General features: G+C 36.0%; 1 protein-coding gene across 1 annotated transcript; it reads right to left on the bottom strand.

Moving 5' to 3' along the window:
- LOTGIDRAFT_237783 (hypothetical protein) lies at positions 1-1,384 on the bottom strand. The gene has a single exon (XM_009047837.1). The coding sequence runs from the start codon at positions 1,376-1,378 to the stop codon at positions 62-64; it is 1,317 nt and encodes a 438-aa protein (XP_009046085.1). The 5' UTR covers positions 1,379-1,384; the 3' UTR covers positions 1-61.
- Positions 1,385-13,154: the final 11,770 nt, after the last annotated feature.

The following is a 13,154-nucleotide window of genomic DNA, read 5'->3' as shown; positions in this document are numbered from 1 at the left end:
ACAAATTGAATAATTTTTTATTTTTATCAGAATTTTCTTGATTTCTCAAGTACAGCCAAAATTAACCAAAGACATAAACAAAGTTGCAATTTTCTTGACTTCTGAGCTTAAATCGACTAGAAATAGCTTTGAAATGAACGTCATAACCATTGTGGCTTTTATAAGAAATAACTCCTTTGGCGGCATACGGATCGCAATGGTCTCTGACTGACGATGGGAATGAATTGAAGGCTTTATCTGAATCTGTTCTATGGTATACGGTATGTTTGTGTGGTCGGTAGCCCGTCCTTGGATGGCAGGAATCTACATTGTTAACAACGCTTTGTGCTTGAGCCATGTTGATGTGTCCTTTACGACGGTCAACACTTGCGACCACCACGTTTCTACCATGGTTTCTAAACTTGAGGTAACCGCCACACTCTCCAACATAATGTACATTACTACCAGTTATATCATTGTATGTTATTGTGAGCCAATCTCGCCAAGAGTACTTTTTAGTCAGGAAACCATACAGCATGTTGTTGAAGTCGTTGTTGTTCATTGTATTTTTCGGATGTTTTATAAGATAATTGTCAATATCTTTTCCAGATTGAGTATGATACTGACTGACAATAGAGTTATCTGTAGACATCATTTTGATTCTGATATGGGTAAATCGAGTTCTCCATTGGTTTTGGTAATCATGTAGAGCTGCTGTGTGGCCTTTCAGCTGATGATAAGTCAGTTCCAACTTTGCTGCTTTCATCAACAATTGAAGAAGTCCCAGCATAAAGGTTTGGCTTTTCCCTCTGTCGTACTCGCTGTATTTGATGATAGCAGTGAAGAGACCATCTCCAAACACCCGTCCTTCATTCATGATGCCGTCATAGAGTTTTGATCCGCTGTTTTGATAATCACTCTCGAAGTTTTTAACGAAGGCAGAAGCAGTGGTCTTTACAGCTCCAATGGAAAATTTGTAGATATTTTCGAATTCTTGGTTAACAGCATTAATTTTTTGCTCAATATCAGAATACTGTATTTGTATTTTACTCCAATCAATCAGTCGTTTCACTTCAATAAATTGCAAATCAACTTTATCGAATCGATTGTCAACTTCTGTGTACAGACGTTTAATGGCTTTAAGTTCGGCTGATTCGGAGTGTCCGAAAAATCCCATGATGAAGGAAACGAAGGGCCCAACTATCCCAAGAAAAGGGGTTACAGCGGTAGCCAGCTTTCCAATGACATTCGTGAAATTTTTGGCCACAACAAAGTCGCCAAGTTCTTTAGCTACTGATAAACCATTTTGGATGTTAGAGGCAGTGTCTCTTATTTCCTTGGTAGTAGTAACAGTCACGTACAATACCAATAAAACACCAGCCAGCACATTCCAATTCATGTCTGAAAATGATGAATAAATATAATGATATGCAATTACCAATGGAAAGGTGAGTAAACAAAAACTAAACATTCGTCTGACAGACGTTCATCTAATACCTAAGCAGAAACGAATAAACAGGATATTAAGATTTTATTAAATCACAATTTTAACGAGTCATCGACATTGCACAAGATTTATTGATTGTAAACAAGCTTGCACGATTTTTGTCCTCAAAACTTTACGATACAAACAGTATGAAGGGGAAACTAAAAATAATTTACGCACTCGCTTAACGGCTCATAGATCAGATATCGAACTCAAGAAAGACAAGCCTGTTTCTGATCGTTTTAATTTGGACGACCATTCATCAGCGGATCTTATCCTAACCCCCATTGAGTTCAGGATGAAACCATGTCCATTGAATAAGGCAAGAACGATGTTCACCATCAAGCAGGCAAAACACCCGTCCCCGCTGTCCGGTTCAATACTACCAGTATAATAATGTTCATAATGAGAGTCTTGAACAGAAACAACCTTTGAACAAACGATGATTATCGCTCATACGTAACAAAACATTTACGGATGGTGAACTTTTGGTGACTTCCATCTAATTTATTCAACCGTCGGTGACAGAACACGCAAAGAATCGTTTTAACACCGCTAATAATTTATCATTCAATATTTATAATACTAAAGCAGTGAATATCACTGGGCTGGGCATCGCTGAAACTTCGCCTGTTAATCCTTTTATACCTACCTTTGGTGAACAAGAATTAAACTTCGTGAGTAGTTAGTATATAGATAAATTGTATATTAATTAGAATCGAGGAACATCCCCTAAAGCAGCGCTTCTCAACCTTTTTCACTCTGTTCATCCCATCACTGCACTACCAGAAGCCACTGACATTTTCCAATATGTTTTAGATAAAGTTACGTGGTTTTGATTGACACCATAATCAGACAAGTCGGATAAAAATTGGCGTCTCTATCAAATAAAAGCTCATGCATCACTTACGGTTTGAATTTATCCAAGGGTGTAATTTTATATTATAGAAAATCGTTATGGTCTTTAGTCGACACCGGAAGCTGTGCCATCCACAGCGATTTTGTGTAACGGAAGGCTCTGACACTTACACTGGGAGAAATCCAAAGGTTTGATGTTAATGGTGAACTATTTTTGTCTTCTGTAGATTACATTTCAATCCGATATAGCGACTGTTGAGATATAGAGTAAAGTAGCTCCGTCGCCAGGAATAAATTGGTGCTGGGGCTCAGAATTTGTACTATTTGATGAATTGATAAATGCCCAGAGAACTCAATAATTGTGAGGTGCCAAAAACGTATCAAAATCTTTTTGATTTTGTTCAAAAACACTGTAAATGAATCAATACCGAACTGAAGAAGGTTTTTGCTGGGTCTTAATTCTCACTTGCTGGGGCCCAGCTCCCACTGACTCCACCCTAATGACGGTGCTAGAGTGAAGTAGAATCGGTAATAATCTGCCTACCTGAGTGATTCCGATTGTGTTGTATCTGATACCATTTTTACTTTTATACTCAACGACGAAATAATCTAGTTTGTAGATATTAAAGGGACATTCCGCTTTTTTGTTAAAAAAATTTTATTATCTAAAACGTTGTAAGATATAACTAAAAATATTTCTAACGTATGCTATTTATAGCTATGTATCTACTTGATCAAACTGAATTTGTTTTAAAAAGGTAAATTAAAAACTGAGAGTACTTAGCAGGTTTTGGCTTTATTATGACTCGTTATAGTTAGTTGAAATTGGGCGTTAATTTACTCAGATCCGTACAGTAGGTTTCTAACAGCTTCCAAAAAGCATAACAAACTTTAAAACCTTAGATAATATTTTTAAATATTTTTGGGAGGTATATAATTAACGGCTGGATTCTTTTTCTTAAAACTTTCAGATACGTAAAAGTGCACATTTCTCTAGATTTTGGTGTATAGTTTACACGAATTTGAGTAAAAAAGCCGGAATGTCCCTTTTACTTATCTAATGATTGGAACTGGGAAAATGACAGACTTTAGAGTGACGATTTTATAGCTCTCCTTATCACAACAATCTATCATTGTATCAAACAATGATACATATTTAGTGCATGTCCTAGATTTCGGGGAAGGTGTGTTTTGGATCTTGAGGATGGACAGGGCTAATATGAAATATTTCATTGAGAAATCAGCTGGATATTTTCTAATTTTTCATTAGATTCGGAATTAGATGAATTAATTAATAAATTATCATCTCCCTCATTGTACACTGCATGGCGTTGGCCGTCTTCATTAGCCCACATGGTGCAGAAAAGTAGGACGTTAAACTCTATTCATTACATTTTACATACATTATCACAAGATACTTTAAAATAATACAATAAACACATGATTTAATATAAAACAACATAAATACATGTACTATTATGGAAGGGTTTTTGGGTCAAAATAAGATGCTCTGTTAAATTGTCTAATACTTATTGTGATACCGTCATCTTTGTCATATTGCTTTAGTAAATTGTGATAAAACAAATGTTTTGTCATTTTCCTCACTAATTAAAAGTTTACATATCATTTTGGTATTATCATTTTCTACATATCATTTTGGTATTATCATTTTCGACATATCATTTTGGTATTATCATTTTCGACATATCATTTTCTACATATCATTTTAAACATACCATTTTGGTATTATCATTTTCGACATATCATTTTGGTATTATCATTTTCGACATATCATTTTGGTATTATCATTTTGGTATTATCATTTTCGACATATCATTTTGGTATTATCATTTTAAACATACCATTTTGGTATTATCATTTTCGACATATCATTTTGGTATTATCATTTTCGACATATCATTTTGGTATTATCATTTTGGTATTATCATTTTCGACATATCATTTTGGTATTATCATTTTAAACATATCATTTTGGTATTATCATTTTCGACATATCATTTTGGTATTATCATTTTCTACATATCATTTTGGTATTATCATTTTCGACATATCATTTTCAACATTTCTCTTAGCAATATGCAAATGAGGTCAAAAGGCGTGGCTTCCAGAAAAAAAGTTTTCATACACGCTAATACCTCCAAAGCAAAAAAAACCCAAAACAAACAACAGTAAAGCTCTGCTCTAGAGGTGAGTATACTATAATGTTCTGCATATAATGTTCAAGAGTGGTAAGAGACGACACTTCTACAACAGTACTACACTGCACAATTATCGGTTGATTGTTTGGAGTTGACCAGTAATATGCCGAACATTGTTGTGAATATTGGGATATGTTTTTTAACTGATAATATTAACTGTTTGTAATCTAAAAAAGTTCCTTTCTTTAGATTACATTTTTGTTAAACATTCAAAAATATATTATACTCCCCTTTTTCATTGATTCTATCTGTTATCAATCTTACACCTTTGTCAAACTATTCGTTTATATACAATTTACAGCTTTTATCTATGAACCAGATTGGCCAAGGTATATTTACATTTATGTTCATAATTTTTAATTTTTAACAAAAACAATCATTGGCAGCGAACACGTCTTTCCAGAATGGATTTTGTATATAATTATTAATGATAAAATATTTACCGGAATTCAAAATTAATTTGTAAAAGTTGTGATATTTGGACAGTGAGATATTTATACTTTTTTTCATTATGATACAATCTTTTTATCCAAGTAGTTTTTAATGCTGTGTTTTGAATCCGAATATCAGGTACTCTTAATCCACCATATTTGTAGTCTAATTTCATGATATCTCTCTTAACTTTGTCGGGTTTATATGAATTTAAAAAACGATTGTTCTATTTCTTTAAAAATGGCTTCAGTTGGATTTGGTAAGGAAAGAAGGAGGTGGATTAGTTTTGGGAGTGCTAGAGACTTGATCACACATATTTTTCCAAATATTGAAAGAGGGCGCCATGACCACATATTAACTTTATATGTTTACATATTTTTGTATTAGAATTTGATTTGGAACTTATCCATATAGCCTTAGTTTTCTCTATGTTAGCTTTTAGTCCAGAAGCTTTGTAGAATAATGTTAACGTTTCCATAGTTTCACTAAATGAGCGTTCCGAACAATCTTATAGGAGTGCAGTGTCATCTGCGAATTGTTTTTGATTGTTAATTACTATCCCATTTATATTTTTATTATTGCGTAATAAAATAGATAGAATCTCTACACAAAGTAGGAATAGGTAGGGAGAGAGAGGATCTCCCTGGCGACATCCTCTTCCTAGACTAAAAAAGGTTGTCAAGTTACCATTTTGAGTAATGCATGACGTAAAAGTTTTATCCATTGTATTATTTGGGTACCAAAATTAAAAGCTTCTAATGTTTCGTGCATAAAGTTCCAACTAACTGAATCAAATGCTTTTTCAAAATCATTAAGTACTATTAGGCCTGGAATATTGTTTTTTAGTCTCAAATAAGTGTCATAAATTATTCTAATAATTTCACCAATAAATTTTTAGTGTAAAGTTTTTCATAAAATTCCTTTTGACTATTCAAAATTTCGTTATGCGCCGTAATCCCCCCCCCCCTCTTCAGTTTCTAATACGCTTATCTTTATATTAATATAATTATGTTTTTTAAGATTTAAAAAATATTTGGTGGGTTTCTCTCCTTTTTCATGCCATTTAGCTTTTGATCTTAAAATCCTTTAATTTTTCCTTAATATATTTATCTATCTTGTCTTCTGTTAAATTTTCTTCTAAACTTTTTATTTCTTTTTCTAATAAATTTTCTTTTAGATTTACTTTTTTCTCCTTATCCGATGCATACGATATTATAATACCACGGAGGACAACTAGAATTGTTTCAAAAAATTAAGGGTTCCTCTATAGTTATCTCAAAATTGTTACTTGTAGAAAGAAAATCATCTGTATAAGGGGTGGCGGCATAGAGGCGTTTGAGAAAAAATAGATGTTGTCTGATTGTATCTATGAAATAGGTATCTGTGAGAAGTGAATTGTTAAATTTCCAATAACCTTGTCCACGTGTATGATTCGCAATATTAAATTTTATTTGAATTAGCTAATGGTCAGTTCTGTATCCTGGTTTTATATCTGCTCTGTTTATAGACGACAGAAAATCAGCAGAAACTAGAAAAAAGTCTAAGCGGGCTTGTTTTAAAGATTTTCTTTGTCGCCAGGTATACCCTCTCTCATCTTCATGACAAGTTCGCCAGATGTCATTAAGATTATGATTCTCAATAATTTATAACAGTTTCTGTCGTGCCTTAGGATTATTTATTTTAGAGTAGCTAATTGAATCTAAGCAAGGGTTAAGACACAGATTAAAATCACCCCCACTATTAGATGGTTCTCTTCCCCTGTTTCTGATATTATTTTTCCGATGTTTTCATAAAACTTGGGACTGTCTTTATTAGGTCTGTATATGTTGATCAGTGTAAATTGACTATTATTAATAAATGTGTTTATAACAATAAAGTTTCCATTTTAATCAATGTTAGTGTTTCAGATTTTAATATCAAGAGAGTGTTAAAATAATATTGCCACTTTTTCTATCTTAATAGGTGTTATCGTATTTTCGTCCCAGTGAGTATCCTAAAGAAACCATATATCAATTTTTTTTTAGGTATTCAAAGACATCTAAACGCTTATTTCTATCACAAAGCACTCGACAATTTACTGAAATTAGATCAATATCGTCTGTCATCTAGACAAAAAAATGTAAAAACTTGAAAAACATTTGCTAATAGGACTACTATATTATGATACAGTTTGAAGAATATAATTAAACTACACAATTTGGAGTCATTATAACAGTTTTTATTGTTTTGCAAATGACTATTTTTTCCGATTCTGGTCAGAGCGCCCAGCCAAAACTGCATATGTCACACATTGACTGACATCAGTATCTGTCATTAAGTCGTTGTTGTTTAAATGTAACATGACGCATTTTTGCCCGACCGGAAATGACGTAGGACGTAGCCACTCATTTGTCTTTCGAATTACTGCTCCAATTCTGAATCCATTTTTGATCGAAATTTTTGTTTTGTTCTTTACTTTTTAGTAATGGCTAAAGGATAGCACTTTTGACTTTTGTCGCTGACTTTTTTTTCTTTTAGTAATAACATTTTTTTCAACTTCTACAATTTTATTTCGATCGATCTAAAAATTTGCGAGTTGAACAGCCGCCATCTTGATGTGACTAAATTGTCTATAAATGTACTTTTTGGGATCATGGGTTAATCGGATTTGTATTATTTTAATGTCTATATTATCAGTGAACGATCCTAACAATCGTGTGGTAGCCGATTTTTGAATTTGCTTTTGCAAAAATTGTAAAGCTCATATCTCGCGACCTTGACCTTTTGTGACTTTGTGACCAGCACAAAATTCGTTGCCTTAGACGAGATCTATCCAGAGATGTCTTCATTTTTGTTGTGCAACGTAAACTTCCGGTTTTACAGCCATCTGAAAATCGCGATTAAACTTTGATTAGCTGTCACGTGACCTAATTAACATACGGCAAAATTTCTTATATATTCTTCATGTGCATGATCTCTTCTTTTTGGTGATATATCCCACTTGATATTTTGATCAAAATTGGGCTTTCTAAAAGTTGAAAATTTTGTACTGACTTCTCAAGTTTCTAAGATAAAACAACGAATATCTCATGATGTAATAAAGGTAGATGCTTGAAGTTTTGAACATAATTAAACATTCTATAGGTGATGATGGATATAGCAAAATTTTTGGAGCGGGCGTGGCACATCCGGGTTAGATTCACATTTACCTAACCTGATTGAAATTTTTTATAACTCGCAAAGTATTTATTTGTCAACTTTCAACTTTTGCATCAAAATAGTAACCTACCTTGGCCAGTTCCTAATAAAAACACGGTTTTCTGGGTTTAATATTTCAAAAAAAGAAACCGGTTTAATAATTTAACAATTTTTATTCTTTGACCTTTTACTTGAATGACCTTGGCCTTTGCAAGGTCAAAGGTCGTTGATCTAGGATAGTCCATTCATACTTTGATCTTTGATGTCCGACATATAATTCCGCTTTATACAGACATTCGAAAACACCAATTTTCAAAACTTTTAAGGCTCATATCTCTTTTATTTAACCTTTGTTTACCTTTTGACCAGAACAAAAGTAAATGCCCTTGGCGAGATCTATCAACAGATGTTCCCAATTTTGTTGTGCATCGTGAACTTCTGGTTCTACAGCCAATTGAAATTTCGACATAATACTGTAATATATAGGGGGGGGGGGGGATGTTGTTACTACAATTAGGCTATACATGGGAGGGGGGGGGGAAGGAGGGTGGATGTAAAGAATGATATGGCAGGAAATTAGTCAATGTTCCTGGCCGCGGAATGAAAACAGTGAAATGGAATAGATGACTTATGGACACATCAAGTAATTCGTGGACAGACTCTAATGGTGAGGAAATCGAATGACTTCACATCTGAATAGCATAGCAGACCTTAGTTAGTTCAACTGTTGAAGATTATGAACACATAACAACAAGCCTTGAACAGCAAGTGCAGCACCAATGGGATACAAAGATTCAAGAATGAGATGATGACAGAAATATTCAATCACAAATTTACACTAGTAATAATCCATTGTAACGCGTAAAAGTTAGGCCAAGCGTACTGACATCTAGATCCACGTCAGTTTGTTTACATTTTAGTTCATTCAACGTAGACCATCATTTCACTTCCTTGTTCAAGTTATTCCACTAAATCACAGCATTGTTGTAAAATACATTTCATTGTCACATCAGGATCAATGTAGATCGATCTGGAGTCTGTAGGTTTTGTTCATTTTTTACACTTATCAAAAGAAGCTAAAATTCGTCCAGAAATAATTCACGACCCGCCATGTTGGATTTGACGTAGTCTGTATAAGTCACTGACCTTGATTGTAAATGAGTCTTTCCATATTAAGCACTTCCTTCACGTTGCGCTTTTGATAAAACTAAATCCATTATTGTCTCTTGTTTGTATTGCATTGAGAAATTGTTATTTCCGATATGATTTATTGCTGTAAAATGGATTAATTCGTTGACCTATTTATCTGTCGACATGGTCTCCTCCACTTCACTACACTAGGCTAGTAGTACACTACAGCACGTAGTAAATCTAGGCCTCGGCTAGAAGGAAAACCGGGTCACAGAGTTGTTTCAAGGATGCCACTCTCACTTAAAATTATCCAACAATTACAAATATTATCCTTAATCAATGTTCATTCCTTTTGATTGATCCTAATGATCGTTGGTGATTGTTTTGTTTATTTGTTGTTGTAAGGCTTGGTCCTCGGCTAGATCGCGAGTGACGAAATGAAGGTCAGAAAAGCGCACTCATTCATTAGTTCTTAATTTCGGGAAAAAGCGCAATCATTCATTGGTCAATAACGTCATGTGGTAAAAAGCGCAATCGCTCATTGGCTACTACTGGTTATAAATATTACGTTTAGGCGTTGATTCGTTAACATTGACTTACGAAGCTTGAACTTATCTCAGATAAATCGAATTCTTACGGCTGAGGTACGATAATGCAACTTTAAAGGAAGGAAGGCCCACTATGAGGTCATCGAAGCTAGAGGATGCTTCAGGCACTCCATCGGCGCTTCTTCTAGTTCTGTAGGCCTAGTCCTAGGCCTAGCAGAAGCAGTAGTTCTAAGCCCAGTAGTAGATTCAACATGTAGTAGCTTGCCTATCGTTGAACCGTAGCGTTACGTGAGCTCCCACCACACCGGACCAAGCCAGCCTTGTAAATAATATGTAAATATAATTTGATTCCATGATAGTAAGGACCATGGGCTACCCGTTGGTAAGTCTACCCTGGTCTAATAAACAGAATCTCGTACCAGGAAAACATCGATGTATTATATAATAACCTAACTTAAAAGGGAGTGTAAACTTGCGGGATGTGGTACACTGTCCCTATTGGAAGCGGGTTTGGTGTCCCTTGGCAAGAAATATATCTTTAAAGCACATAATTCGACAATCTTGGACCACGTAGAGAAACCCTAAGATCGAGGCATCGACGACGCATGAGCACGGTTAGCTGAGGCTAGGCCTAAATAAGTAGCGAATGGTTTAAGGAATATCAGAAACTGATGTATTATTATGATGTAGCTCATGGTCGATCTGATGTCTCGACTCTAAGGAACTCAGAAGTTCGGGAATATGGAGTTTGCTGGAAGTGGGCTGTCCTGACAAACGTTCGCCAACAGCATTCGACAGGTGCCCCCCATTGGCTTACAATACTACCTAATAATAACACCTTTTAATACCAAATAGTATCAAATTCATGCGTCTTTTGACTACCGAATGTTCACAAGCTTTTTTTCAGTAAGAAATCTCACTGTGACTTTAAAATGCAACGTTTCATCGATTATCAGGTTGGATGCGCACTGCTTTGGTACCGTGCCACGGCTCTAGTCTTTTTATTATTTTACATGGGATTTGTCTTACACACAATAGATTGAAAGTTTTTATATTTACAAAGGATATATACATGTATTATTGAGTAAAGGGTTTGGACAGGACAATTGATAAACCTGGGGGTAGCACAAATGCTCATCTCCACGTAAGTTGGTCTGCCTGAGTATCTGTGAATCCAGGGTGGCCTCTTTAACAATAATGTGAAATTATGACCATTCCTCGACACTTGAAAAAGGATAATATTTCGAAAACGGGTTCGTGTCAATTGCGTAAGTTTTTGTTTTACTTGTTATAATTTTTCACAACATTGTTAGCGTTATTTATCACCTAAATATATATTTTTGCATTTTTCATCATAACTTTCATCTTACTTTATATATCCCCAAACCCAGTTTGACTTATTTGCATAATTTGATCCCCACATTTTCACGCTAGCATATACAGTTTCCTCCTGTTACATCCGCTGTAAATTCCCTTTCTAACCTCAAGTTATTTTTATTATGCTCCCCAACTACAACAACCACTGGCAAGAAGCCAGACATAAAAACACTAATCGTCAACCAAACCAATATCACGTACCCTACAACGGCCCTGTCTTCCATCGACCTCTACCACCTACCAATCGCCGACCACCAACCAACCCACCCAGCTATATCCCACCCCATCGCCGACCTACCCACAACACCTACCAATCAAGAGGTAACCATCGACCTGACCAACAACAGTAACGACTACCAGCCCACCGACGCCAACCAGTCCCCACTGATAAGGAGGAAGAACCCTTTGTGAAGGTGTTCTTCCAAGTTTTTCAGTGCCTCCATCATTTGGCAATCCTTACCCTTCAACAGCAAGGCCAACCAGCGTTTAACTTCAAACGCAAAGTCTCTGAGTTGGATAGTTTTATCCGTCCAGCAATGAAAATATCAGCTGTTGACGCGAATATTAGATCCCTCAATCGGACATTGCTCTCTAAGGTTACGCAGGTCCTGATCGACCATTACCAAACCACACTTCAAGAGAAGCTGACCACCATTCGTACCAAGTCTTTATCATCACCTGCCGTCGACCGCATCGTTTCTCATGCCCTGTACTGGGCCCGTCGCTCCTATGGGAAACGTCTCACTCAAGCTGTAATCACCAAGTTCTACCAAACAATCAACGAAACAAAAACCAGAGTAACCATATCTCTACCAACTGAAATTTGACACTACACCTGCACCATCTAGAGCAACGACGCTGCCGAACCAAACCCCTAAACGAGCCCGACGTTCACCTACTCCTAGTCCAGCAGACATAGGTAAACGCTCTCTTAGAGAGGGCACTCGTCTTCCCCTTCCACACCATCTGAATCTTCACCACGTGATCAAGGATCCGCCAACCTTTCTTCCTTCTGTGCGTTTTTGGACCAGCAAACCACAACTCAGTCTCCATCCAAGTCGAGACATGTATCCAGACCTTCCCCCCCCCCCCCTCCCCTCGAACCGGATCCCATTCCGTTCCCAATGCTACAATTCTAACAACTACCAAACCAGTACCAATCACACCGTCGACGACCATTATATCCGCTACCAAACCGTATTATCACCAAACCAAGGACAAATCATTATGGAAGCTACCCGCTCTAAAGAAATATACCTTAATTATTGGATCATCTAACCTAAATCGAATTACCAAAACCAGTTCAGACACTGAAATACATTCTTACCCCGGTGCCCAAATCCATCACATACAGTCAATCCTGGAATCATACGACCATGATCCCAAACCTACTACCATTATTCTTCATGTAGGCCTCAACAACCGTGATCAGCTACCAAAGACTTCCTTTAACCAAGCCCAGAAATTAATCGCCACAGCCAACAAAACCTTCCCAAACTCCAAGATCCTCTTCACATGTATACCCATTTCAAATAAAATCTCGAAGAAAGCACAACAGAACCTCAGCACTCTCAACAATATGATGATGGAGTCCAGTATCAACAGCGCAACAATCTTACCACCCTACGAAGAAGAATTCGAACCAGTTGATAATCTTCATTGGTCTCCAGAAACAGCATTTATTTGTTTTGGATACACCAGCTTCAAGCATCGAGTAAGTCTTTAAACTAATTACTGGGGATAAAAATACTGAGAGGCCACCGCTAGGCCAAACTGTAGTTAACTTGAGCCGCAAAACTCTCACACCCCTTCAGCATTCAATCTTAGACCGTGGACTTAAATTTATTCCCACACCAAAGATAGCTAACTTGAATCTCCGACCATCCATTGAACGATTTCAACGAAATCTTAGCTGCACATATTTTTTCTAAACCACCCCCATGTGGT

This window comes from Lottia gigantea (assembly GCF_000327385.1).
Source record: "Lottia gigantea unplaced genomic scaffold LOTGIsca_117, whole genome shotgun sequence".
NCBI lineage: Eukaryota > Metazoa > Mollusca > Gastropoda > Lottiidae > Lottia > Lottia gigantea.
This window is presented reverse-complemented; position numbering and strand designations above follow the sequence as displayed.

What these genes read in the sequence shown, in the direction of transcription:
- LOTGIDRAFT_237783 (XM_009047837.1), bottom strand. Translation starts at nt 1,378, where the DNA reads ATGAATTGGAATGTGCTGGCTGGTGTTTTATTGGTATTGTACGTGACT.